The sequence below is a fragment of the Strongylocentrotus purpuratus genome, unplaced genomic scaffold, assembly GCF_000002235.5.
Source record: "Strongylocentrotus purpuratus isolate Spur 01 unplaced genomic scaffold, Spur_5.0 spur5_scaffold_1, whole genome shotgun sequence".
Classification (NCBI taxonomy): domain Eukaryota; kingdom Metazoa; phylum Echinodermata; class Echinoidea; order Camarodonta; family Strongylocentrotidae; genus Strongylocentrotus; species Strongylocentrotus purpuratus.
In genome coordinates this window covers 48,410,289-48,437,939 of record NW_022145594.1, presented here as the reverse complement: position 1 = coordinate 48,437,939, position 27,651 = coordinate 48,410,289, and the positions used below count along the sequence as shown (strand labels likewise).

At 34.9% G+C, this 27,651-nt stretch overlaps 2 protein-coding genes and 1 long non-coding RNA gene across 7 annotated transcripts in view; 1 reads left to right on the top strand and 2 right to left on the bottom strand.

Annotated features, from left to right (window-relative positions):
* LOC105439879 (NLR family CARD domain-containing protein 4-like) overlaps positions 1-7,636 on the bottom strand; it is a 45,480-nt gene extending 37,844 nt beyond the window's left edge. For all 4 annotated transcript variants that reach the window (XM_030978408.1, XM_030978406.1, XM_030978405.1 and 1 more), the window contains exon 1: positions 7,533-7,636. The gene's annotated coding sequence lies outside the window, so the exon portion shown is untranslated. The remainder of the gene's footprint in view (positions 1-7,532) is intronic.
* Positions 115-2,679, top strand: LOC105446275. Its single transcript, XR_973698.2, has 3 exons — positions 115-1,037; positions 1,821-1,908; positions 2,178-2,679. It is a non-coding gene; the product is annotated as an uncharacterized LOC105446275 (long non-coding RNA).
* An 8,024-nt stretch (positions 7,637-15,660) lies between the features above and the next one.
* The window catches only part of LOC100893212 (NACHT, LRR and PYD domains-containing protein 3), a 32,165-nt gene continuing 20,174 nt past the window's right edge, over positions 15,661-27,651 (bottom strand). For both annotated transcript variants that reach the window (XM_030978402.1, XM_030978404.1), the window contains 4 exons: positions 24,987-25,121; positions 23,478-23,857; positions 18,768-18,861; positions 15,661-16,159 (listed from right to left, as the gene is read on the bottom strand). In XM_030978402.1, the coding sequence (XP_030834262.1) occupies positions 16,157-16,159; positions 18,768-18,861; positions 23,478-23,857; positions 24,987-25,121 (612 nt within the window). In that variant the 3' untranslated portion in view covers positions 15,661-16,156. The remainder of the gene's footprint in view (positions 16,160-18,767; positions 18,862-23,477; positions 23,858-24,986; positions 25,122-27,651) is intronic.

Sequence of the window (27,651 nt, the reverse complement as noted above, 5' to 3'; positions counted from 1 at the left end):
AATTGTTTGGCACATGTCATTTATTTGTAATCTTGAACATTCAGTGTAAGTTTCGTTTGATTCTGTGAGAATTTTTTTTTTTTTTTTTACCAGTACTGGAGTTTATCTTTAACACCATATTTTTGGCTATTGTGGTTTTATAGATAGGGGTTTGTTTACAGTTTTCCTATTTTATGTTTGGTTTTGGTCTAATAAAGTACAGGAATGTGTTAGATGTTATTGGCTTTTTGTATTTTTAATGATTTACAAGTAGTCAGTATTTCAGAAAGAAATTTTACACCAGTAATAGGAGTATTCACCTGTTTCAAACCTTGATAATGTAAGAATCATTCACCTAATAATAAAAAAGTTAATACATATAAATCTTCCAAGCTTTATGAATATTTTAATATATAAAGTATTAAAATGAATCACTATATTTTCCCAAATTATAAGACATTCATAATATTTATCTAATTTGTTTCGGAGGCTTCATTTAGTGTTAACCACATGTATCATGGTCTTTGCCAACCCCTTAGGATCAAATGGCATAGGCCATGCCATCCAAGGACCATTTGTAACAGTAGGAGAGAAATTTGGTGGGTAAAGAACCCTCTAGAAATGTTAGGGAAGCAGTGTGTACAACCCCTTTTAAGACAATGGAATAATAATAATAATATTCGGTTCTTGTGTAGCATATATTGAACGTCTCTATGCGCTTCCAAATTTGGAAATTATTACCCCGGCTTTAGCATGGCTTCCATTACGGCGCTTAAGCTTTTCAAGGAATTAATTCCTGCCAGGTATTCAATTAACCTCACCTGGGTCAAGTGTGGCAAATGTAGATTAATGTCTTGCCAAAGGACATTAGTGCCGCAGCAGGACTCGAACTGCGGACCTTGTCCACGACAATAGACCATGAAGATCATGAAGATAATGACAAGGTTACAGCAACATGTGCTAGCAACATCTGATACTAGATAGCATCCCTTCCAGACAGGCATGAACACTGCAGACAGTTCTCTCATTTCCTTACTGTTATCCACAAGAATATAGAGGTAAGAACTGTATATTTTGTCCTTAAATTACTTAACTTGTACTTTTTTTTAAATGGGTTATTGTAATGGAACTGATGTGTGAAAGTTTTTAAAGTTTGGATTTGTCACTAAAAATATAGTGAGGCCTAGTTACGATCTGTATTGTACATTGTACATGTACCTTTATCATAATCAATGTTTGTAGTTTTAAAGATCGGGTGACATCCAAATATAGTTTGATTCCTGTTGATGTGCAGCCTAGAAAAATGCTCCAAATCTCATTCATCTTGTGACATCATCTGTAAATCATTAGTGAGCTAACAAGAGACAGTGGTACATGTACAGGGTGTATGTATAATAGCATATAAACATAAACCAACTTATATTTGGATGTCACCTGACCCCATAAGGTTTGCCTCAGTACCAAATGTTTAAATTAGACTCCTGATATACAGTGTACATGTGTGTACATAATATACATGTACAGGTCTATGGCTATGCACAATGGTAAACCAGTAACAATGAATGGAATCCTCAGACATATTACAATTTTGAACAGATTAAAACAAGTCTGTCATTAATTAGTACTTAAAGATTTGTGTAATGTACACATTAAGCATCCTTAGTGATGGTGCCCATATAGACTACTGAACTAATTCTTAAACAACACATGGATAAATAATAAAATATTATGTAATGCACATGCAAATATACATTCAAGATGTACTTCTAAAATAAATAAAAAATGATTGTTTTTAGTGTCCAAGCTCAGATATAATTTCCTATTTTCTTCTCCAATTACAGGATCAATGTGAGCGATTATGTGGCCATATATTTTGATGCACCTTCATCTAGCAGTAGGACTACAAATGGGGTGGTTTTCATGGCTCTTGTAGACTTGTAAGTATTACCCATGTTAGATCTCGGATTATTAAAAAAATATTTAACAGGATCAACTTTCTTTATTTGAGAAATACTTAGACATAAAGATTTTTCTAAAATGTATATGAGCAGGTGTTGTGGTACTGAACAAAGTTAACAGGGTGAATTAAATAATATAAGGGACTGTGAAATATTTCAAGGAAGTGAAATGGATTCTGAAGCTGTTTTTCTGTGTTTTAATGAAAGTTTGTATTTGCTATATTCTTATTTTGCTACTAGGTAAAAGCTGTGATTGATGACAATGTCAAAGTTAAATTCATACGCCGGAACAGCAATGGTCTGTATGAATTTACAGAGGACTGTGAAGCCCATCAGCCTAAAAAGATGTAATACAGAAGATGACTCTACCAACCAGGACCCCAGCCGACATAGCTTACCTTTATAATTTTTAAGAACGAGAACTGGACATGTTGGCAGATAAATTTCTTTGAAATAAGAAGTCGAACACAATTGTGTTCTAGGACAAAAACCTGTAAATACTTACCATGCTATTGGTTTCAAATATATGAATGTCTGTGTAAATGTTATAACACATACCAAACAAGTTTGTGGATGCCACTGTGCAGAAATGTAATACTTTGCACTAAGAATAAATGATGACAAAGACGCAAGTGAAGGGTAATGATACATTGCTATGAATTAACATAAATGGTTTCTATGTGAACAATTATTTTAAGTACTTTACTTTCAGTTCAACATTTTATCAAAACTTCAAAAGTAAGTTTAAATTTCGCCTTTGTAGTTGACAATATAGTGTGTTAACATGTTTGAAGTCTCCGAAACACTACTTGAACTGATCCTATACTGTACATGTATATGTTCCCTGAATGTTTCAACTTTGATATGAGAAAAGTGGTTTCCCTTGAAATTACATACTGGACAATATATTTCAGCACAGATCAGCACAGATTTGAAATCCTCGTGGATTCTATTAAGTGACTTTGCAATGTTTGCGTACTGAACAAAAAGCTCATTGTATTAAGTAAAGATAATTTGTAACATACGTACATGTACCGTACTGTATATTAACAAGTATTTTTACTCTGTAAACACATGTTTTAGGTGTTATATTAGTAATTTACTAATTTAACATATCATTAACATTTTAAGTTGAATTTTTCTTAATATGTTACCTAAGTAATGGACAACATTTTATGTTAACATGATTGAAGCCTCCGAAACAGGCATTATTGTTAACCTGAAGCCTCCGAAACACACACATAAGAAATTTTCAACTTCCTCATTTGAAATGCGATTTCTTTGGAATTTGCATTGTAATTACATGTAGCCCTCACTGAATGGTATTTGTAGAATAATTTTTATTTTGCTCCCCCTCTTGGAAGATAGGTAAATTTTAAAAATTAAATGTCAAATTCATATTTTGTCTTGAATTTGACAAACGCATTGAATTTTTTTAAAGACCAAATAAGTTTGACCAAAAAAGCTTTATAAGCCTTCAAGTAAATTAGAATAGCAAATGAAAAATTGCAATTGAATTATGTTCGGAGAACAAATGTTGTCATTTAAGTTGATAGAATTAAAATGTTGTTTTTGTTCAAATTTATCATATTTGTCACAGTTGTTCATTATTTTTCCAGGTTTCTCATGTAGTTTAAGCTCCAGAACCAAAAAAAATCCATAATTTAGACATTTATTGAAATAATTTTAGTAGAAATGATTATGAAAACATATTTTAAAATTTTGACCCTGTTTGAGAAAAGTTACACCCTTTACTGTGAAAATGACCATACTTGATGCATTTTTACGTTCATACATGTAAATAGGATTTAAATTGTTGTGATTAGATTATCGCATTATGTTTTGATAATAACAATTTGATGGTATAGTTAACTAGTTATTCATGTCAAGTAGTGATATTGTCTTTGTTCTAGATTCCAGCGTTTGAGTTGAGGAAGCTGGTTCTATTGTTTGTCTTCGTAGCAACAAGTAGTTGTTTACCCAATAAACAAAATCACATGAAAATCACGTCAATATCAAGGTATCGACTTGAGATTTCTCTCTCCCTCTACAGTAAGTGCCATATCGTTTGACTTTGGCGATCATGCTGTTCCACAACCCTCGGCTCCTAGCCTTCTGTATTAGTACCACTCCCAGTACTTTCACTCCTCTCTCTTCCAACAATTTCTGCAGACTGTCCATCCAAAGTATCCTCCTTCTTCCCCTACTTTTCCTAGACCCTGTCAAAGCAAGATTCTCTAGGCCTTCTTTACATGTAATGTGACCCATGAACTTCAACTGCCTAATCAACATCTCATGTATCATTTTTCTTTGCACTCCAGCTTGTGTAAGAACTTCCTCATACTACATGTTGTAACTTTGTCAGTCCAGGGGATTCTCATCATTCTTCTTCAAAACCACATATCGCAACTTTCCAAATGCTTTTTAGTATCAGAGGCTTAAAGGTAATACAAAGTTTTGGGAAATTTTGAAATTGGGTGGATGGTGAGTCTTTACAATTTTGATATGTTTGGATGCCCCCGTGGATGTATTATAAGCACTTAAAAAATTAGCCCCTAAAACACTTCTGTTTTCGAGAAAAATTGAATATAACAATTTACCGGTGCTCCCGGTAAATTTTGATATATTTCAAATAGCGCCTATGGCTGTACAATGGTACATGTAGCTGCGACCATGAAAATCTCAGAATATGTAGTTGGGATATATAATTTCCAAACGGGAAAAGCTAATCGGCCGATTTTAGTCAAGAAACATTGTTTCATAGCTCGTTTAGCCAGCTCTCTTTTGCCTCATTACACTTCTGCCTAATTTGTTTGTCTAGGTCCCTATATTTCTTGCATTGTCTATTTCCAATTTTCTGTCCATCTCTAATCATTAAAAGAATCTCCTCTGTCATCCATTTGTTCCTTCTTTTTCTCTCTTTTATCGGCACATACTCTTCCGCTGTTTCTACCAGAATATTTCTCATCGTCTCCCACATGTTTTAATCACCTTCATCTATGAGCAACTCAAACCTATTCTTTACTTGTACAGTAGATCTTGAGGAGATTTACGTTCTCCAAACACCTGACATTTACGTAAATTTGTTAATACGTTTATTGCACTAGGTCACTTAAAACACACATACACTAAATCACGCAATTGTCACTGCAAAACGACCATAATAACGTGATTATCCCTACACTGTACCTTAGAGAACATGGTTTGTAAACCTAATACTCCTGTTTTTGTTTGGTTATGAAATTACATCTTCATAAACGAAATTATCACATTCTGTTGCAAATGGAAATATGCCAACAGTCACGGAATTATCACCACGGAACTTAAATGGTAACTGTGAAACCATCAAGACACCCAAGAACAACTCATATTTCACACCTAAAAAATCACGGATTTACACCTAAGATTAATAATCAGTTTGAGTCACGAGATCATCACCACGGAACTTATGGTAACTTTGACCACCATTTAAAAAGGTGTTTTCAGACACCTAAGAAATACTAATTTTTCACGCCTGGAAATCACGGATGCCCAGCTTATATTAATAATCCGTTTAAGTCACAAGATCATTACCGCGGAACTTATGGCAACTTTGACTAACATTTAAATAGGTGTTTTAAGACACCTAATAATTACCGGTACTAATTTTTCACACCTAAATATCACAGATTCACAGCTTAGATAAGTAATTAGCTTGAGCCACGTGATCATAACCAAGAAAGTTATGGTAACTTTGAAACCATTTAAAGAGGTGTGTACTGTGTAAGACACCACAGAATTACTACTTTAATATAACCAGGGATTCACAGACAGAACAATAAGATGATTAGCCAGTGTAAGTTACGTGATTATTACCATCAAACTTGGATAACTTGTGAAACCAATCGATAAAGGTGCTTAAAAGACCAAATAATTATTTATTTATCACCACCATAGGTTAACGGACAAAAAAATCTTGTTGCTTGGTCAAGTGGTTATTTGGTCATAAACACTTGATTTACAGAGGTAAGTGGAATCACGTTACTCCAGTCACATGATAAATTGGTGGTTTTTAGGTGCGATGAAAACGCGAACAGGAGTACGTACCTTTAAATTTAAAAAAAAGGCACGTGTCGATAATGTTTAAATCTAGTTCAAAAGGCACTATACTTTAAAATCACTTAAAATACACTCCCAAAAGAGGTTATTTTTTAGTGTTCTGTTTATTGGGTAGCAGTCCTAGTTGGGTGAGTCAGGATGGTAGAGCGTGATAAATAGTTTTGGACACGAACACTGCTTGTTATATCTGTTTCAGGTGTTGATAACAATGTGCAATAATGAATCGTAGGTAGGCAGTCAACATACATTAATTAGAATGAATATCCATGACTATGCATATTTCAGTGGATTATTCTGATGTTAATCTTAGAGTTGATGCTTTCATATTTTAGTGACCTGTATTCATATACTTTCAGTGAAGAAATTGATTCGTCATATTTCACCTATAGCTGAGGGAATATTTTGGAATGATAAGAAATACATTTTTCTTCTTTTACATTGAATTACTCACTCGATGTATATTGAAGTATCATTGACTTGGTTTTTAAGTGATGTACATTTATTGTTGACCCTCAATTGTTACATGAAGAGATTTTGAACACGTATTTACTTAAGTTCTTTCTTTTGTTGTTTCTTTTCTGCCTTTGCAGAGGTTTTTCCTTCTTGTATCAAACTTTATGCAGATAGCTCAAGTGGGAAATAAAATTCTGCTCATATCCTACAACTTTGAGTCATGTCCTAATTGTGTTCTGATAGTGCATACTTCCTGACAACCGCCCCCCCCCCTTCTCTCGAATTACCAGAATACTACAGTTTAAAGGGCGTGGCGCCGGTGTTGGAGTTATTGAACCCCTAGCTCCATCCACGAAAGGAACTCTTGGATGAATAATACACCAACTCCTAATAAACTCTACTCTCTAGTAATAAAAGTATGATATAATTTATATCAGGCACCAACACCAATCTACTGAAATAAGTAGACTCCTACATGTATGTCTAACTAATACTGCACCATAAACCCATCCCATGGAGGCTGCCATCTTATTTGTTTACAATGGAGTAGGCCTACCCCCCTTATTTGAGAATATTGCTTACACAGCTGCACAACACAGTCTTGACTGACTTTAACCCAAACATATCTATCTACCAGGCAGTAGGGCCTAATCAAATCCCTCCAAACTTCACTCAGTGCACTCCATATCACAACTAAATAACACTTAGCTATATGAGTACAGTAAATGTGTATTTACACTCATCAACATTATAATAAACATAAGATTCTCTGCCTTTAATACATCGTTTACAAAGCTACTACTACAACCAAAGAGATACCCTCCTTGCTACAACCAGAAGACGCAGGGTCATTCATGCACACAAACTACATGCAGGCCTATTTACATTGTGTATTGTACTAGGCCACACATTGTATGTGCTCTAAACAGTGATGCGATCCATTCACTATTAATACTTAATTTTCCTTCATTCTTTCTACTCAATATCAATAATAACATGACTAAATTCCTTATTCTATACTATAACAAAATTCAATTAACATACCTCGACAGAAACATGAAGTATTCTGGATACTCTACTGCGAAACTCTGATTGCCAATCAGCTCTTCTAACCGAGTTAGTTGAACAATGCCCTAAACTTTCTGTAGACGTACAATACCACTGATCTCTACGATATATACGTACGTACAAGAAAGTTTCTTCCCAAACTGCCTAATCACTCTCTTAATATCCTTCCGCATAAATCAATTATGTAGTCTTTCTGCAACCTGACTATTTCTAAACAAAGGTATGTTTGATAAAACATACCATCAATAACCTACATTTCCATAAACAATCCAGATTCAGTATATTTACAACTCTCTCAATTTGGACTATTTAGTATGTGGATTTTGAATATGCGTAATGAGGCAAAGTACACAGGCCCCTCTCTGTCTAGTCTAAGGTGACCTTAAAAGTAAAATCAAGTTTTTCTCGCTATACCACAAAACTATGCCTCGAAAAGAACCGTGCATCAATTTAAAATGCACATGACACCCCCTCTAGACATTAGTGCTTCTAAGCGATGTATGGACACCAATTCTGAGATTCCCGTGTAGTAGAAGTAGCGGGTGCGCGCGCTCATTACCTCACGGGGAATCCCCTAAAATGTTTGCTCTTATCATTTTGAGAGCACACAATCGCTTGGGAGAGAGTAATAGCCCGGGCCAGGAGCCAGGGGGGGGGGGGGGGGGGGATCAACCTAGCTGGAACGGAAAACTTTTTTTTCAGTTAAATAATAATTGACAACACGTACATAATTACAGTATTAGGCAAATATAGTTTTATGTCATTTATAAAGTATACGGTGTATATTTATAGAAGTCCTGAAGATAAAGGATGTTTATTATTGTGCATATACTATTAACATTCTTGGATTTCATGCAGCTTGTGTGGGTGACAAAAGTTGGTATGTAGAATTTAAATTAGCCTAGCTTGCATAAAAGTTACAAAACACTATTTATTGACTTGCTGAAAAGGTTAAGCTTTGCATCTCTGGCTTGGTATTTTGACTAAGAATTGAAGAGTGTTTATTCATTTGAAGAGTTAAACTCGGAAAGGCTTGCTGTAGTGCAGGTGTGGATTACAGATGTAAATTACAGATATTTTATTTTGTATAAAGTGTGATCTCTAGATTATTACTGGGAAAAACCTTTGCCACTGTGGTTAAAAAAAATCTTGACTGCATAGTTTTAGAGCAAGTCAGATGATATTTAAGTTTAATTCATCAAACAGTGTTTAATTGAAAGAAGACATTTTATAAGACAGTTTTTTATAGGCGAGCAGAAATATGGAAATTATGTGCCTGTCAAAGTCAGTGGAAGGTCATACAATACATTTAAAGTGACAATCCAATACTGATGTTTTTAGCACGAATTTATGATATGCAAATAGATGTGAATAAACATGCTTGTGTATGGAGACAAGATAGAGATGTTAAACAGTTATTTTGGTTTATGCAAATTGGCAGTAATCTGTTTAAAGGAAAGTCAGGTCAGTTTGAGAAACTCTCAAAATATGGGTTTATCAAAGTAGGCCTAATGCATATTAGAAAATGCATAAGGTTTTGTAGCCATTGGTTACTCTGATTTTTTGTTAGTTAAAGGACGAGGTCAAGATTGACAGTTTACAAAAGCAAAATGTGTTTAAATGAATCTTTATAGATACAGTTAGTTGGTTTATTCAGATATTTTATATTATATCATGCATTCTTGTGAAACATGAATGATGTACTAAATCTGTCATTGTTATTTCATCCGTTTTTACAGATCGGAAAAAAAAAGCTTAACAGCTTTGTATCTCCATTTACAGCTGGACTCCCAAACTTTATTTGTCCCTTTCTTCAACTATTCAGCTGTGATGTACGTTTACACATTTGATATGTACAAATCAAAATATGAAATCCTTCCTTGGAAGTTAGTGCAATCAATTCATTTCATTCAAGTCTACACAGAAACTGGAAAGCTGGGGGCGTTTCATGAAACAATTAGTCGGTGGTTTTCACCGACTAATATCATTTTTACCAACAAATCTATTGTCACTGACTATTTTCAAGGCCTCTGATTGGTCAAATTTAGTCAGCGCTGACAGTTATCGGTTGACAAATGTTGATGAAACGCCCCCCCCCCCCCATTTGATTGCTTCATGATTTCATATTCCTTTCAGGGGCTACTTTACTTAATATGTGAAAGACATACCTTTGGGATCATGATTCAGAATTGAAACATACATGAAAGTATGTCGAGCAAGTGTACTCTTGTGGATTGTAATAATTAAATTATTGCACTTTTATATGTGTGTCTATACTCTGTGTACAATTGTATTAAATTTGTGCAATGGGGAGTGTGATTGTGTAAACTGAACAAGAGTGTCTAGGTAGAGACCATTTCACAAATTCAAGCAATTCAGAATTGCATTTGAACGTCTCCAAATTCATACATTTAGGATTGATAGATATAGCAGCATCATCAACCTGTGATTCTACTCCTGGCTTTATAGATACAATACACTGTGAATGATTCAGTCTCTCATGAACATGTAGCATTGGGGGGGGGGGGGGGGAGGGAGTTTCCCTTGAATAAAATACATTTGTTAACTGGTCAATTCTATTTGATATAGGCCAATTAGAGACATGGGGTTGGGCAGTCGGGGTGAGAAGGTGATATAAAGAAGAGAAATTTAGCAATGAAGCTAGGGAGCAAATACTGAGAGAGATAGAGAGAGAGAGAGAAAGAGGGGGTGAGAGAGAGCTCGAGGTAGAGATAGAGTTGGGGTGGGAGAGAGAGGTAACAAAGAATGAGAGAGTGAGGGAGATTAAGGTAGTTGATAGTGTTACAGAAATTGGATGCTCGAACGATTAAAAAGGGATGTCTGAATTGGAGACTAGCTTTAATTTGGGCGAGGTTTTTGGGAGTGTGTAAAAGTTTGGAGCTGAGGCCGAGGTAGTTTTGAGACAGACAGATTTTGTGAGAACTATATAGAGTTAGGAGCTGGGAGGATGTTGCTCGGGAGCATCATCAATTAGCCAAAGGGCAAGAACTAGTATAAATGTGAGTTGAGTGTAACTGTTATTAGGTTGTGGCAAGTAAATATATTGGATATCACCACCATGTTTCTTGTGAATAAACATCAGTTACTTAAAAATCATTGTTCGATAACTCCTTTCTCTCAGAGACTGTAATTGTATGTGTGTATGACTTGGCCCTGGCCTTGCGTGAGCATTAATTTAGGCTAGACTAAACATCTACCCCTGCAGTCTTTAAATTCCCCATTTTCTTATAAAAGAATTCCCAAAAGTTATTACAATAGGGATGGGGAAAAGGGGGAGGTCATGAGAAAGGAGAGTAGACAGTGACAGGATTAGAATGAGATTGAGGGATGTCATGGAGAGCAGAAGGAGGAGGTAAAAAAGAGTTTAAATTTGAGATTTGGAGTGAGGATTACAGAATGGAAGAGGAGCTATGAAATTACAGAAGAAAAGAAGGTCAGGATAGCTGCTGCGATGGGAGGCCATACGCGTACAGGGGGTGGATATGTATTATTATATTCATAATTCTGCAATACTTGTTAATTGCATGAAACAGCAAATTGCCAAATATCATGGATTCAAACCATGCCAAATATCATGGATTCAAACCACTGGTGCTCTCAAATAATGAACATTACAAAGCCCACCCCCCCCCCCCTTCTTCATTCCTCGCCCTCCTTAGCATGCAATGTTGGCAGTTTTCTTTAAGATTCGGCCTGGGTCGACGCCCCTTTCTTTAAAAATAAAATTTGTTTTGCATGCACACAATCAGTCTTTGCCTGTCCACATTTGTTCATATACAAGACTAATATTTATGCTATACATGTATAGGAGGTCGTTGTTATTATGCGAGGGAATTTTGCAACCAATAAAGAAGACATCAATTTTGGAGTACGGCTGAAACTATGATTTAGAGAGCACCTGTAAGAGCCAAATTATGGTATTTCCTGTGGTCCATGAAAAGAAGCACTGACACAGCTTCTCGGCACAAGACCTCAAAGATTACTATTCCAAACGCCATTTGTTATAAATCATCCAACTATAACTGTGGGAAGTCATTTACAACATTCGTCGTTTTGAGTACAGGTTTATACTTTTTGTTTGTACATGTCTATTGTATCTCGTCTGGTATGTTATATTCTATTCTCCCCACCCCCCCCCCCCCCTCTCTCTCTCTCTCTCTTCTTCTTCTTTCTCTTCTATTTTCATCTCTCAACTATCTTCCCTTTTATCTCTTTTCCCCCTCGGGCTTTCTCTCTCCCTTCTTCTTTATCCTCTGTTTTCATACCATTCTCCCCCTCGCTCTGGTTCTTCTTCTTCTTTCTCTTCTATTTTCACCTCTCAACTATCTTTCTCTTTATCCTCTCTTTATACCTTCCTTAATATTTATCTTCTGTTTTATATCTCTTCCTCTCTGGCTTTCTCTCTCCCTTCTTATTTTTTCTCATCTATTTTCATCCCATCCTCCCTCGCTTTAAATACAGCTTAAACAAAGAGAATAACGTAACACACATTGCAAGATTCCACTTCTCTTTCCCATATTTAGGTGTACTGCACACAAACTGGCAAATCATCACAACTTGAGTAATAATGGAAACAATCATTACAAAATAGACATAAATGAAAATATATTTATAATAGAGTACCCGGTATACATTTATTAGATGTAATGGTTAAAACACTGTACAGGAGCTATGGGTGTTTACACTTTATTCACATACAAAAATATACATTCTTATATATATTTGCAAAAATACATTAAGATATAGAAGACGTTTGTGGAAAGACGTGAATGAATGCAATGTGATTCCTCAGCTGAGAACAGTATACATGTATATATATATATATATATATATATATTTACATAGTCAATACATTCCAGATATCAATAACGCATTACAGCAGTCCTGCAAATCGATGAACATTGGAAATATAACAAAAAGAGGAACTCACACTTTGCTTTTAGATGATTCCAGATTTTATCAAGGCAAGAACAACAATGCCTTAAATAAAAACAGCTCGAACAAAGAGAGTATAACGTAACGCACATTGCAAGATTCCACTTCTCTTTTCCATTGATAAGATGTAATGGTTTATACACTGTACAGGAGCAATGGATGTTTGGAACAAAACTTGAAAGAAATTGTCATGGTAGATAAGAATAAACTTTTGACAATTTATAAGATATCACATGGGTCCATATCCTATTCAGATTTACTGATCACAGACAAAATATAAACATAACTTACATTGCATCATTGTGATGGGAAATAGGCACACATTCTAATGACACTAAACAATACGACAATAATCCTGTAAATCGAGAGAAGTGTTCCATCAAACGCCATTTTCCAAACCATTTAATGGAGATTTCTCTCCGTCTTACTACCCCTGTCTTACTCCTCTCTGTCTTACTCTCTGTCTAACTACAACGACCATTGTATATGCAGGTCTCAAAAGAAGTCTAGATTGTAGGTACATCATTTGATCTTGATTAATTAGTTTAATACAAGAATATTATTACGAGGTCAAAATGACTAATTATTCTCTCTTGCTACATACATGATTTTGACAGGGAAGCCACAAATCTGACCATGCATGATGAGTTGAATACAAGAATACAAGAATATTAAAACGAGATAAGGTAGACTCTCCCTTAATCCTACAGCACTAACCTTTGCATTCATGCCACAGAATGAGCAAGATCAGGAGGGCGTTTCACAAAACTTGTCATCAGTGACAAATGACGGTTTTTGTTATAAGCTAGTGAAATCCTTGCTTCTGATTGGTCATCAACAGATTTGTCACTGGTTTGTGTCATTTGTCATTGAAAGAAGGCTTTGTGAAACGGGTCCCTGATCATGATTATGACAAGATCATGCTGACTAATTCTGCTTTGTTACTACATCAATAAATGTTACATGCATACATACATGTCACAAACTAGACTAGATTATATGAAAGAGAGGGTCATGATGAGTTGGATATATCCGTTCCGGGAAATGATATGATTTCAAAATACTTAAGAGTGCATGATATAAATAATAACAATTATAGCACAACATGTATAGTTCATATGGTTATATGGTTTGAATGAATGTGTAAGAGTACACAGAGAGTAGACAAACTGTTATTCTGTCACTCTATACACATAGCTACCAACCAATCCTATTGTGAAGGAATGAATCCTATTTTTTGGTCTTGAAGCTATTGTTTTGAACCCTAGATTCCTCTCTTTTTCTGGAATATTCTGTGTGTAAAGTTTACAAACTAGATTCTATTCCTAATTTTGCCTTGAGAGATGACTAATTTTTGCTGTGAAAGGTTGGCAGGGATGTATACATACTCCACAAAACAAAATCAAAGTTTACAACATTTTTCTTTCCCCGTCAAACTTAGTATGTTCATGACAGAAGACAGATTCTCAGGCTAACAACCTTGTAACAACATTTAAATGATGTATTGGCCCTACATGACATGTAGTTCAAGATATGGGAATAATTTTTCAATGCATAATTTCAACACAAATCCCACGTGTATGAATGCTCCATTTCCATTTGACTGAGCAGGAAAAAAAAATGAAGAATTTGATTAAAAACTAGATGGATCTTTGACTGCGTGCAGTCGAAAATGATGCCTCCGCCATATAGCAATTTTACAAACCCAAAGGAAGCAATTTTTAAAATTCAAGTTTGATTGTAATTCATTAACAGGTTCTCAGAATATTGTGATTTCAAGCTATTTTTCATATACATGTATGACCATTTGATCTCGACCTCATGACCAAAATATCCAACCAGTTCATTGGCTCAGCACGATACATACATGTCTTGAGTTCAATGGTAATACGTCCATCGGTTCTAATGATAATGGGATCACAAACTATTTTTGCATACATAATGAGCCCCATGACCTTTGAACTTTGACCTCATGAGCCCAAAATTTAATTAGTTCATTGGCTCTGCAAGATATACATGCATGTCTTGAGTTTGATGGTAATCCGTCCATCAGTTCTAATAATAATGTGATTACACGCTATTTTTGTATACAAAATAAGCCATGTGACCTTTGACCTTGTGACCCCAAAATATAATCGGTTCATTGACTCTGCAAGATATATACATGAACCAAGTTTGGCAGGAACCAATTAATCGGTTCTTAGGATAACAAGATCACGAGAACGGGATGGACGGACAACCCGAAAACTTAAAAATAGATATATAAATTGGGCTATATTTACACACATATATATATGCATAGATATTTTATCATGTTCATGAACATCTTTTAAAAAAATGAAAATGTTCTCTACGTGACTATAACAATTAAAGTTAGAAAAATATATTCAATCTCAAAAGCAAAATTTTCTCGGGTACGACAGAAATAGGACTAAACCTTGTCTAGATCAAGTATACACTTTCTACACTCAATATTTTCATCAATCTTTCTTGATAATGGATGTATTGTTGGTTAAACAGGAAAATGTCAATACAAATTACTTTACCCGTAGTGAATTAAATAAATCCTGGTATACCGGAAAGCTCCTTTGAATTCTTACAGAATACATGTATCACCGTGATGAAGGATATATCAACTGAACCTTACGGATTAGATTCCTGATGACCTTGTTATGATTGTGCAATGTAATATATTATAATCATCATTACAGTATAGCCAATATGAGAGAACTCAAACCAGTTGGAGTTGTTATTAAACAATCAACAGAGAATTTGGATATGTTCAAATTCATTTCAGTTCAGTTCGGTTCATTTCATATTTCACATTTCAGGTTACACATTTTCAGCTTATGTACAAGAAATGTAATGATACTTGCAGTACAGACGTATTTTGAATACACGGAAGTTCATGAAGTATATCAAATCACTTCAATGTTTTTGTAGTTAGGCCTACTTATAAACTAAGGACTTCAGTAAAATTGAAAATGAGGACATGAAGAAGCCCAAGTTAAAACATAGCTTGTTTGTTGTAGGTTGTTTTGCATAGATTGATTTAAAGCCCCACTGCACTACTTGTAGCTACTTGCGCCCTCTATATAGCAAACCATGCCTAATCGGTGCCTGTTGGTCCCCTTTTTCTTATGTTAATGCTGATTTGATGAGTAACCACCTGTCAATGATCTTTCAGGGAGGTCTAATCCCTCCTGGCTAAACAAGTGTAGACAGGCTTTAACATAATAATCCATCTTCACCAGGAAGCCTCTTTTTTTATTATATTGAATGGTGAGGGCACACAGGGCGTCAAACCTTTGCTTACCTTGGAGCTCCATATGCCTCAACCATTATTATAAAGTTATTCATCACAAGTGTCAAGACAGGGTAAAATCAATAAGATACTGTATTCCATACATTTTAACTCTAATGATCCTTCAATTAGTATACTAGTAATTAGTTATTCGGGTAGCCTGGTTACATCCACATTCGACAGGTTTCATTTTCAAGGCCGTAGTAGTCTGCTGCCATCACGTGGTCTGATGAGGGTCACCTAGCTTCCAATGTGTACAAAACGTTGATATGTTGTTACTTGACGTTGTTGCTTGATGGTGCAACCACATATCACTCAAGCGTTATCTTCCCATTCAGCATCACTATATAAGAATACAAGATATAAAAACTAGGTGTAAATAAAAAGAATATAAAAAGTACCATTCAAAGAAACAATGGATGATTTGCTGTTAAATTTGGCAATTGTAATTTCTATAATATTGTGAATTTAATTAATAAAATAAAGCTTCCGGTCCGGAGATTGTAATTTTTATTTGTCAGATTTCATATATTTGTGTTAACGAATAGATTATTCAAAATCGTTTTTATAGAGATGTTTTGTTTGATTTCATTTAACCTTCAGTCAGAAACTAAAAGGTAAGGCTTTTTTATTACATTTTTTTTTTACCGTTTTTTTTAGAAAAAAATGTTTAATGAATAACAAAATATGTATTTTGTTTGTTTAAATGGGATATACAATTTAAAGTTATAAATGCATAAAATCATCAAATTATTCCACAATTCTCACTCGTTTTCTGCCCTAGTTTCGAAACCCTGCTAGCATAAGCAAGTAGATCGACCCCAGCCTCGTGTACGTGTATATACAATGCAATGAATTCAAACATTCATGTATTTGAATTGTTTAAATTTCTTGTCAGATTTGACTCATTTCAGACTCAAGAAAATGTACACTGGGAACAATCCCCAGAACTGAAGTAGGAATTGAGAGCCTATTCAATTAAATGGGCCAGTTTAAGTACAAACATTTGTAATATTATGGGCTATGATATGAACCTCTTGCATGCAAAACTGTCTGGCTTTTTTTTCTGTGTCAGTTTTGGTCCCTTCTTTGGTTAGTAAAGAGACCACTTTGTGCCCGGGACTACCTGTAAAATTTGTCAACAATCTTCACATTGCTACCAAGTTTTACAGGTAGTCGAAAACCAACTTTGTCAGCTGAGAAGCACAGAGTGTTCTCTCAAGACAACATTAATTGTAAACCATGGTTTATTACGAGGTGAAAAGATATGAATGGAATGATGTCGCTGAAACACATGTATTAAAGCATTCAAAACTGAGAAATATCAGCCCAAAGAGGGAGAAAAAAATCCAAAAAAACATTGACCAACCAACCCAGGTGCTGGCACCTAAAGGGCAATACTACATTTTTTTATTTCTAGGCCTAATGGATTCAATCATACATGTATATTCAAATTGGAGAGAAATTGATAATGATCAAATGCTAGGATATCATTTAGTAATACTAGAATTAGATTTAAATTGATAACATAGACCCTAATAATTCTAGAGTATTTGTAGACATATTAGTGAGGTATTTTTCCCAGAAAGGTACTACATGCATTACCTTTCAGGCAGGGAAGATCAATTGATATCATGATGTCACTATCATGACCAAGGTAGCAGGCAGAGGAAGAAAACACACAGACAGGCCTACACACGCTATCACCCATCTTAATGACATTATTTCTTCATGAAATGTTATTTGTTGTTTTTAATTACAGAAGTGAGAATATACAGGTTCATATTATACAAAAATGCAGGTCACAAACAACATTATTCATCTTTAAAGGTACTATGTCCCTTTTGCAGCCAACCTCAAATGCTGTAGAACTTTGCAGGAATTATGGATATGTCATGTATGTCCTATCTGTGAAATTTAAACGTTAGCAGTGTCCTCATATTCAAATTATGCAAGGAAACCCGTTTACTTGCTAGACTTCACTGTCAGACATTATTGAGTGACTGACTGGCTTTTTTTTCTTCTTTGGTAATAACATACATGAAAAGAGTTGTAAAGGGTACATGAGCATTTGTATACATCAATAACCCACTTCTTGTGATGGCCAAGATTAAACTGATTGAATCTTTGCGCAGCATAAAATGTATGACCATTCAGTACAATTGTCTGAAAATTAAGACTATTACTTTTGGGCTCTATAGCCCTAAAGTCGATTTGACAACTCATAGTCGTTATTTTCCCACTTGAAGACATTTTCAAGCCCCACTTTTTTTTAGGGAAGTTCTAAATTAGTATTATCTTTCAAATGCAGTTGGAATTTAACTTTTTCATTTTTTTGGCCTGCAAATGGGACATAGAACCTTTAACATGTTCTAGAAAAAAAATAGAACTCATGGATTATTGTAAGAAGCATGTTTTACCTATCTAACTTTTGTCACGTTGCTGAGTGGAGTTTAGTTTTGCTAAGATGCATGCTACATGATAATTTGAAACATTTCTTCAATTAGACCTATATATATATATGATAGGAGAAAATTTCAATCTTTTCATGAGAAATTAAGGTCATATCACTTTTTTTTAAAGAAGACAAAGTACAATGAGCATTTTTGCCTTATATATCATGCGCGTGAAGGAAAAGTACATTTTCACTAAAAAATGTCATATAGTTGTGAAGAGTCTTTTTCTCTATGTTTGTTATATTTCAGTTTTCATATATCATTACACAGATCAAGAACAAATCTATTGCTAGACGTGATCATTTAATCAACCAGAATTAACACATAAAAGACAGCTTATATTATGTGCATTGTTTATTCTTGGGTACCAATTGGGCAGAGTTAAATATGGATACCGGTAATTAAAAAAGTAGTCTACTTTGAATCGATGGAATGCCAGAAAAAGGGAGAAGAATCAATCGGAGGATGGCCATGTAATCTAGTGTTATATCTTACCGGACCATGCCTCACGATGACAGTCACCTTGCCTTCACTGTTCACCTCAGAAACCAGTGGATCCAGATCCTCGTCGGTAGCACACATATTCAACCTATAGTAATAAAACAGTACATTTCGGGGGCTCAATACATGATCTTTTGAACAAACCTGACGTACGATACTCTCTTAAAAAGCAATCAGAGATGTATGCTATGTGGTGTGAGAATAGATGACAATTACACATCCAACCTTGCATAATATTGCTCCGTTTTTATATTGCATGACTGCAAATAACCATGGTATCAACATTGTGTATGTAGGATACATCATGATGAATAAGATAAAGTATTGATTTACATTTATAATAAGAAAATCGTATTGATATGAATAAATCATTAAATCATTAAATCAAATTCAGTGACAATGACAATAGGTTGCTTGTTGTAGAGTATTTTGCCAATTCAACTTCCTTTTGATATCAAGAACCAACTGGGTTAAATCAACGCTAGTTTTCCTCTTTAGATCAAACATAATCAGGTATATCTCATCTGCATCAATATCGTGTAAGTGTACGGCATAAACATATGCTTACAGGTTTGTAACGTGCAGTAACAAACTTCAAACAATCTCTTTTACAAAGAGTCGTTGTATGATAGCGAAAGAGGCGATGATAAAGAGAGTAGAAGAGAGGAAATGCAGGTAAAAAAGTGGGAGGAAGGAATCAAAAGAGAACTTAGTAAAGAGAAAGGAAAATAACTAAACGAGAGGGACATAGAAAGAGCAGGGGGGGGGGGGTGTTACACCCACAAATGTAATAACGCCCACAAATGTAATAACACTTTACCCACAAATGTAATAACACTTTACCCACAAATGTAATAATTTCACCCACAAATGTAATACTAGTAACCACTTTACCCACAAATGTAATAATTTTGAATCACCCACAAATGTAATAATGACTTTACCCACAAATGTAATAAATTTGAAGTGATATTTTGTCGAATTTGTTCAAAAATAAAACCCTGTAATAAAGCATGGGTATAGCGCGCAGTCTTCACTCCAGACCCGGTTATTTCAAAAATTTAAAAAATCTTCAAAACTAAGACCCCATAATCCTTTTCCTGTGGAATAACATGAGAATCGAGCGTAGTCTTTCCTCCAGACCCGGTTATTCAAAAGTTAAAAAAAAAAAAAAAAAAAAAAAAAAAACTTTTAAACTAAGACCCCACCATCTTCCAAACTAAGACCCGGTAATAAAGCATGGGTTTAGAGCGTAGTTTTTCTTCCAGACCCGGTTATTTCAAAACTTTTTAAAAATCTTCAAAACTAAGACCCCGTCATCTTATTCATGTGGAAGAACTGTTGTTGTTGTTGTTTTAGTTTATAGGCGTTTTTCATTCAGAAGTGAATATTTACGCCTCTTCTCTTAGGATTTTTATTCCTTTAAAATTAGATTTACTTTTTTTGATATATAGATTTTGATAAATTGGATTTTTAAAAGCTAAACTTTTATTTAATGTTGAAGAATTCAGTGGCTGGCGAGCAGAAGGCTTATCGGCTATATAGGACGCCCAAGGACCAACTCGGACACGGTACGTTGTGACAAGCTTTTCAACTCAGCCTAATGCTGAGCCTAGGCCCTCCGACGTCCACCAATATGTCTAGTCGTCTCCACCGCGTTTCTTCAAAATTTTGTCTGAAAACCAATAAAAAATAGATCATGATACATGAAGATTTTAAACGTTAATATAGACAGTTCTATCTTCTAATTTTTTATTTTTTTTCCTTCTTTCTCACTCTTCTTCTTCATGTACATGTATTACTCACTATAAAAAGCGAAACATATTGGGCTCAAATAATTATGTGCGGTGCAAGGTGGTTAGTAGGGGTACATGTGTACCCTTTTAGTTCTAACTACGAAGTTAACTAGAGCCTGCTGGTGATTAATATCTGTTGATTTCAGGAGTATTGGGATTAATTCTTCGTTTTCTATTCCAGATTCTCTTATAAGCATGGCTCTCTCTATAAGAAAGAGTGGGCACTTACATAAAAAATGTTTAACTGTTTCTTTTTGGTGCTCACAGTTTGGACAATGACCGGTCTCATGTTGATTCATGAGTATTGAGTGTAGTCTTTCCTCCAGACCCGGTTATTCAAAAGTTTAAAAAAAACTTTTAAACTACCGGTAAGACCCCTCCATCTTCCAAATTAAGACCCGGTAGTTTTATATGGACGAATACTAAGTTACAGAAAGCCAGGTACATTTAGTATTTTGGCATCTTGTTCTCTTGTTTTTCCTAGCTTAGAAGAATTGTCACGTGTTAGGTTGTTTGCTTTTTATATGAAGTTCAGTTGATGTTATCAGGTTCAATATTGCCCAAATTGTAACCTTGTTTGCTTGTAAAAGACATGTGAGTTACTCCACTTTTTTATACATAATAATTATTTTGGTTCTGTTACCGTCTGTATATTAATGAAACAACCTCTTCATTTGTTTGGAATAAAATACTTTCTATCTTACAAAATCTATGTATCCATCATTGCATCACTATAAAACCATAACCTCTGCAATTTACTCACATTGATTGAGAGAGTATATAGATATTTTATCAGTCAAAGGGTTCTGCAATCGTTCATTCAAAACATGCAAATATGTTTCGCGTGATCTCGTTATACAGCTATTTATGATTTGTTATATGAAAGTATGCGTTGTTATTTGCTTGTTTACCGATTATCATTTCAGACTTGTTGTTATAGCTGCTTGAGTATTTCAGAAGTAGGAAAAACTGTAATATAAATGTGTTTTGTTTGTATTTGCCTTTGAATAAATTTTGTTCTCATGAATTCACACCGTGTACCGCGTACCAATTGGTAGTCTTCAGTATAAGTAATTGATACGTTCATCACATGAAGAAAGGTAATTCATTCACGCACTCATGAAAATATAACATCGCAATCCAACGTTTCAATGTCACTAATAGTGTACATATTATACAGTTATTGACTGGCAGGGGGTGTAATATAACATTCTTTGGACCTGAAGGGAGTTATATTTCCCAAGTGGTTATATTTTCCCGAAGCGCGCAGCGCTGAGGGAAAACATGGTCATTTTTTTTTTGCCCGAAATTTTAATTTTTTTCGGGGACAATCAAAATTACAGAAAATAATCTGTTGAGACAGTTCAAGAAAAGAAAAAAAAAATTATAAAAAAAAATGACCCTCGGTAATGGTGTAATGTGTGTAATTGGTGACATACAGCCCTCAAGAGGGCGACATGCATTGATTAAAAATATATTTATTTCACCAGCTGGTTAATATAACACCGAAAAGTGACCGGCCAGGAAAATATAACAATTTGGATCCTCGCAATTGATATCACGTGACGAGCTCTGGACCAATCACATCTCGGTATCTGTCTAAGCTATCTAATATATTTCATAATCACATGCATAAAACAATCGGCGTCAATATTTAAATACATTTAAGGTCACTTATTCGATAACTTTTTTTTCTACGAACATTGAATTCCAGGATATTTGTGGGCGTTAGAATATTTACATGATTAAAAAATCGTCGACGGTCAACGAACCATCGAATCGGCCCCTCCTCTGTGTGTTATATATATGGACCATTTTGACTGATTCGTCAGTTCGTGTGACCGCCGACCAATCATTTATTTGTGACGTGCTGTATCCACATATGTAATAATGTAATTTATTTTTAAATGAAAAAAAAAGAGGAATAAGATCGTGGGTCTTAGTTCGAAGATTTGTTTAAATTTCTATTGCTTTTGAAATAACCGGGTCTGGAGGAAAGACTACGCTCTATACCCATGTTATTCCACAGGAATGAGATGGTGAAGTCTTAGTTTGAAGATTTTTTTTTTTTAATAACCGAGTCTGAAGTAAAGACTACGCCCTAATCCCATGCTTTATTACCGGGTCTTAATTTGGAAGATGGAGGGGTCTAAGTTTAATTTTTTTTTTTTTTTTAATTAAAAAAAAACAAAAACTTTTGAATAACCGGGTCTGGAGGAAAGACTACGCTCAATACTCATGTTCTTCCACATGAATAAGATGACGGGGTCTTAGTTTTGAAGATTTTTAAAAAGTTTTGAAGTATCCGGGTCTGGAAGAAAAACTACGCTCTAAACCCATGCTTTATTACCGGGTCTTAGTTTGGAAGATGGTGGGGTCTTAGTTTAAAAGTTTTTTTTTTTTTTTTTTTTTTTTTACTTTTGAATAACCGGGTCTGGAGGAAAGACTACGCTCGATTCTCATGTTATTCAACAGGAAAAGGATTATGGGGTCTTAGTTTTGAAGATTTTTTAAATTTTTGAAATAACCGGGTCTGGAGTGAAGACTGCGCGCTATACCCATGCTTTATTACAGGGTTTTAGTTTTGAACAAATTCGACAAAATATCACTTCAAATTTATTACATTTGTGGGTAAAGTCATTATTACATTTGTGGGTAAAGTGGTTATTACATTTGTGGGTAAAGTGTTATTACATTTGTGGGTGTTATTACATTTGTGGGTAAAGTGTTATTACATTTTGTGGGCGTTATTACATTTGTGGGTGTAACAGGGGGTGAGAGAAAAGCAGCAAATGAAGAGAAGAAATTCAGAGTAAAAGGTAAACCAAAATGTGTTCCACAATAAATACAAGTAAGATTTTGATCATACTGTGGCATTCATTACCCTGGTAAATCAAATGAGACTCACTCTATGTTTGTCAGGTGTGGATGAGTCTTCATGAGTTGGATGATCTCGGCTGCCTTCTCGTTGTTCAGTCTAATGAAGGCAAAGGATAGCTTGGTGAGTCGAGGACATGATGTTTTAACCGCATCACAAAATGACTCAGGATCATTCAGTGTACTAGTAGACGATGTAAGCGACAGGGCTCCCTGGATGTCAAGGTGAGTTAGATGACGGAATGGAGAGCAGGCCATTGAGACGATTCCTGATGAGACATTCTCCCCTTTCTGGTAGTTCAGTTTGAGTTTTTTTACTCGGGGACATGATGTATGAAGTCCAAGATTCCACAGGCTGATCACATACTTACCATCCACAGAAAGCTCATCTACTGAGGATGTTTGACGAGTCTACAAGAAACAACGATGCAAAAAGGCTCACTATATATGATATGAATGGAAACCAACGCTGATGTAAGAAATGATATTGAATATCCAGACACATTATTGTTTTAATAATACTTTTACTGTTCATATCATGCATGGTAAATATTTCACAAATATACACTAATAAAACCTAAAGGATTTTCATCATTTTAATGTAAGTTGCCTAAGTAGAAATAAATAAATGGGTAGGTATTTAGAAAATGGACAAAGAATAAAAAATTGTGAACTTTGGGATGCTGAGATTATAAATGATATAAAGAATCTTCTATTGGCAGTCACATGCGATGCCGTTCCAGATGAACTACAACAATTTCTTTTTCCAAAATATTAAAAATACCTCTCTTTTTTCCATTTTAGAGATCCAGCAGATTATGTTCCATTAGGCCTAAACGTGTATTGCCCTCCATTTAAATATAGGTTTGTCTATCATAAGACTTTGGAAACCATATTTTTGGTATTTTGGATACAAAATATTAAGAGGATTTCTCCCTGTATGGCATAACACATCATGATCGCATTGGCAATATGAGTTGTTGTATATCATTAGCATTATCGACTTCCAAAATTTCTTAATGTTTTTATTCTTTGTCTGCTTTTTCTAAAACCTCTGTTAAAAGTTTTCTTTTCCTCTTTTACAGTGGAAGACGACAGAATTGGAGTATTCATTATCATCTTTTTTTATTGTGATATTAGTTCAGCTAAACTACCAAAAAAAATCAATCACATGACTTCACATAACTGAATTTACAAAGTTGATGATGAAGAAAATAAGCAACAGGATTCTCCACGGAAAATAACAAATGGCAATCAGTTATCAATCAATATTTAATGAGCTTTAACAAATATGTGCAATGTTAAACTTCATCCCAACATGACAAAACTATAACTGTGCATGAATATATATTTGATATATAAAACCATCCATCGATTTACTAACAGCCCATAGTATGACGTTTTAACTTGATTTCAAAACAAAATACATTATCCTTTTGGCAATTCCTTTAAATAGTCTCTTTGGTTTTTTCTGAACGCATTCCTTTTGAGCTTGGAACAAAAAGTTTGAATTAAATCTTGGAACAGTAAAGATACAAACCAGTGTCTCTCCATCGTCTATGTCAACTCGTCTGATACCCCTCAAGGTGAGTGACTGGAGGCGTGGTAGCGAGAGAATGGAGTGTACTCTTCGTGGAGTCATCATGGAGCCCCTCTGAATACTCAGCGTCTGGATCTGTGCAAAGATAATTTATCCGAATCAGTTCACATCAAAGTGAAATCCACGATGCGATCCAATTATTGTCTTTACTAACATAATTAAACACCTTTTTAAATCACAGCTAATATCAGATGAGTCTGCATCTCAGTATTGAACTTAATCATTCACCAAGTCTGATTATGTTGTCTCGATTTCTGCTATAGTTTAAATGAAACAATATACAGTATTATAATAAACGAGAAAGCATTTCAATATGCATGGCATGATCAATGTATTTCAAAAGAGGTACTTAAGCTATTGTATCGGTGGGAAGATATTACATCAAAATGATATCTTATGGGATCATGTCATTACAAATACAGCGTTTCCAGAAGGTTCAGAATCATGCAGCAAAGCTGATCTACTTGGCCGGTAAGCACGATCATGTCACCCTGTTGATAAAAGAACTACAATGGCTCCCAATCAAGCAACGCATTGCGTTCAAGATCCTGACGGTTGTCTACAAGTGCATCCAAAACAAAGCTCCAGTGTATCTCAACTCTCTCATCATACCCTACTAATCTGCTCGTCCTGGCCTTCGCTCTTGTACTGACAGCACCCTGCTACACGTTCCTCAAACATACACTAAAGCTGGCGACAATGCTTTCCAGGCATGTGCTCCTTGACTCTGGAATGAGCTTCCACGTTCTATTTGTTTATCACCTTTGCTGGATGTCTTCCGAAAATGCCTCAAAACTCTCTTCTTTGACAATGATCAACAATAGATTCTTTGCTAATTTATAGTTAAAGCGCTGTAAAACAACAGTTAGTTTGTAAGAGCGCTATAGAAATGTCTTAATTGTATTGTATTATCATATTTTTGTTTAGTTTTGTCCGTAGTTTTGTTGTTGTTTCTATTTTGGGTATGTTTTTTATTTCATTTTTTGTTTGTTGTTACAATCGGCTATAAACCAGGGACACACAAATAGAAAAGAGGGTCAATTTATTTCAGGAGGGAAATTTTCCTATCTTGGGAGGGGCACTTCGAAGGAGGCACTTCCTGTCGGAGGAAGGGCACATGTCTCAATTTCGCAAATTGTGGGATGATGTATCAAAACCTGACCTCGATCACGCCACCCTGTCGAAATGATACACATTTCTTTATTCCCATATATATATTTTTAAAAAGATGTGTTTGTCTTTGCATTATACCCGATTTCACTTTGACCATTGTTATCTAAAGAGAATTGAAGAATATAGCTATCATCACAAGAAAATAATGTGTAGTTCCAAAGAAAAATTCTAGAATGACTGAAAGTGAGAATCGATTTAATTTATATAATCATGACACTGAGGTCATTTCAATTCAAATGATTCACTTTCATGATTGACAGCATGGTCAGACTATTGTTTTATCATGAGCGTGATTTTTACAGTTAACCAAACATTATTTCGAAAAAAAGTGTGAAATAATATTGTGTTTAGTTTGGAGAATGCATTATATAAAATTATGAAGGAAATCATTACCAATAGAAGGGAGAGAGAAAGAGAGAGAGAGAGAAAGAGAGAACACCAAGGGACATTGCTGTGGTACGAGCAAAAAAATGACAAACAAATGTCTTAAACAGTTGAAAAGGAGACCATGTCTTGTCAAGCAAATTAAAATGTTATATCTGTCTATACATATTGTGCATTAATATCTTAATGGGACAATGAATAATCTACAGTTTTTTTTTCCACATTAAAAAGCAGAATACTAGGCCTATCTACAGGATATCATATGCGCTTAAAAACATGCGTTTATATCCGTCTATTTCAGAGGCGGCGGAGCGACTTCCAAAGTGGGGGGGGGGGCACCAACAAAAAAGGGCACTTTCTGGGGAAAAAAGGGCACCTACAAAGGGAAATCTCAAAAGCGAAAATATGCAATTTTTTTAGACATTGGTATATACCCCTAGAATTTAATTACATTATCAGGGATGATTTCAATATTTGTTTCTCTTTATACATCGTATACAATATTGCTTAAGCATCACACCTTGCAGTTGGGTGTGATGGTCGAAAGATTTATATGGGAGCGAGCAAAGCGAGCGAGGAAAAAAATTAAGGTTTGTGAGGTCGCAGTGCGAAAACTACATCTTATAAAGAGGAAAAAACCAATCCTCATCGGGTTATAATAATAAGCACATTCTTATAACAGCAAACTGAAAAGACCTTTGATAAGTAACATAATTATAACATCTATAAATGTGAGCGAGCGTAGCGAGCGAGCTTCGGGAGATATTGCTCTTAGTCGCTTGAAATTAGGGGCACGTTTAATGATGAGAGGAAAAGGGGAGACTTATCGAAGGGATAAGACACCTATTAGAAAATAAAAGGAGCACGTGTCTAAGTACAAAGGGTTATGATTAGAGGTGAAAATGGGCATTTGTCGACGGAAAAGAGGCAACCATCAGATTTTGATAGGGGCATTTATGAAAAAGGGATAGGTTCCTTATAAGAAAGGAAAAGGGGCACGTATCATTGTTAACAAGGTTAATTATCAGAGCTGAAAATGGGCACACAC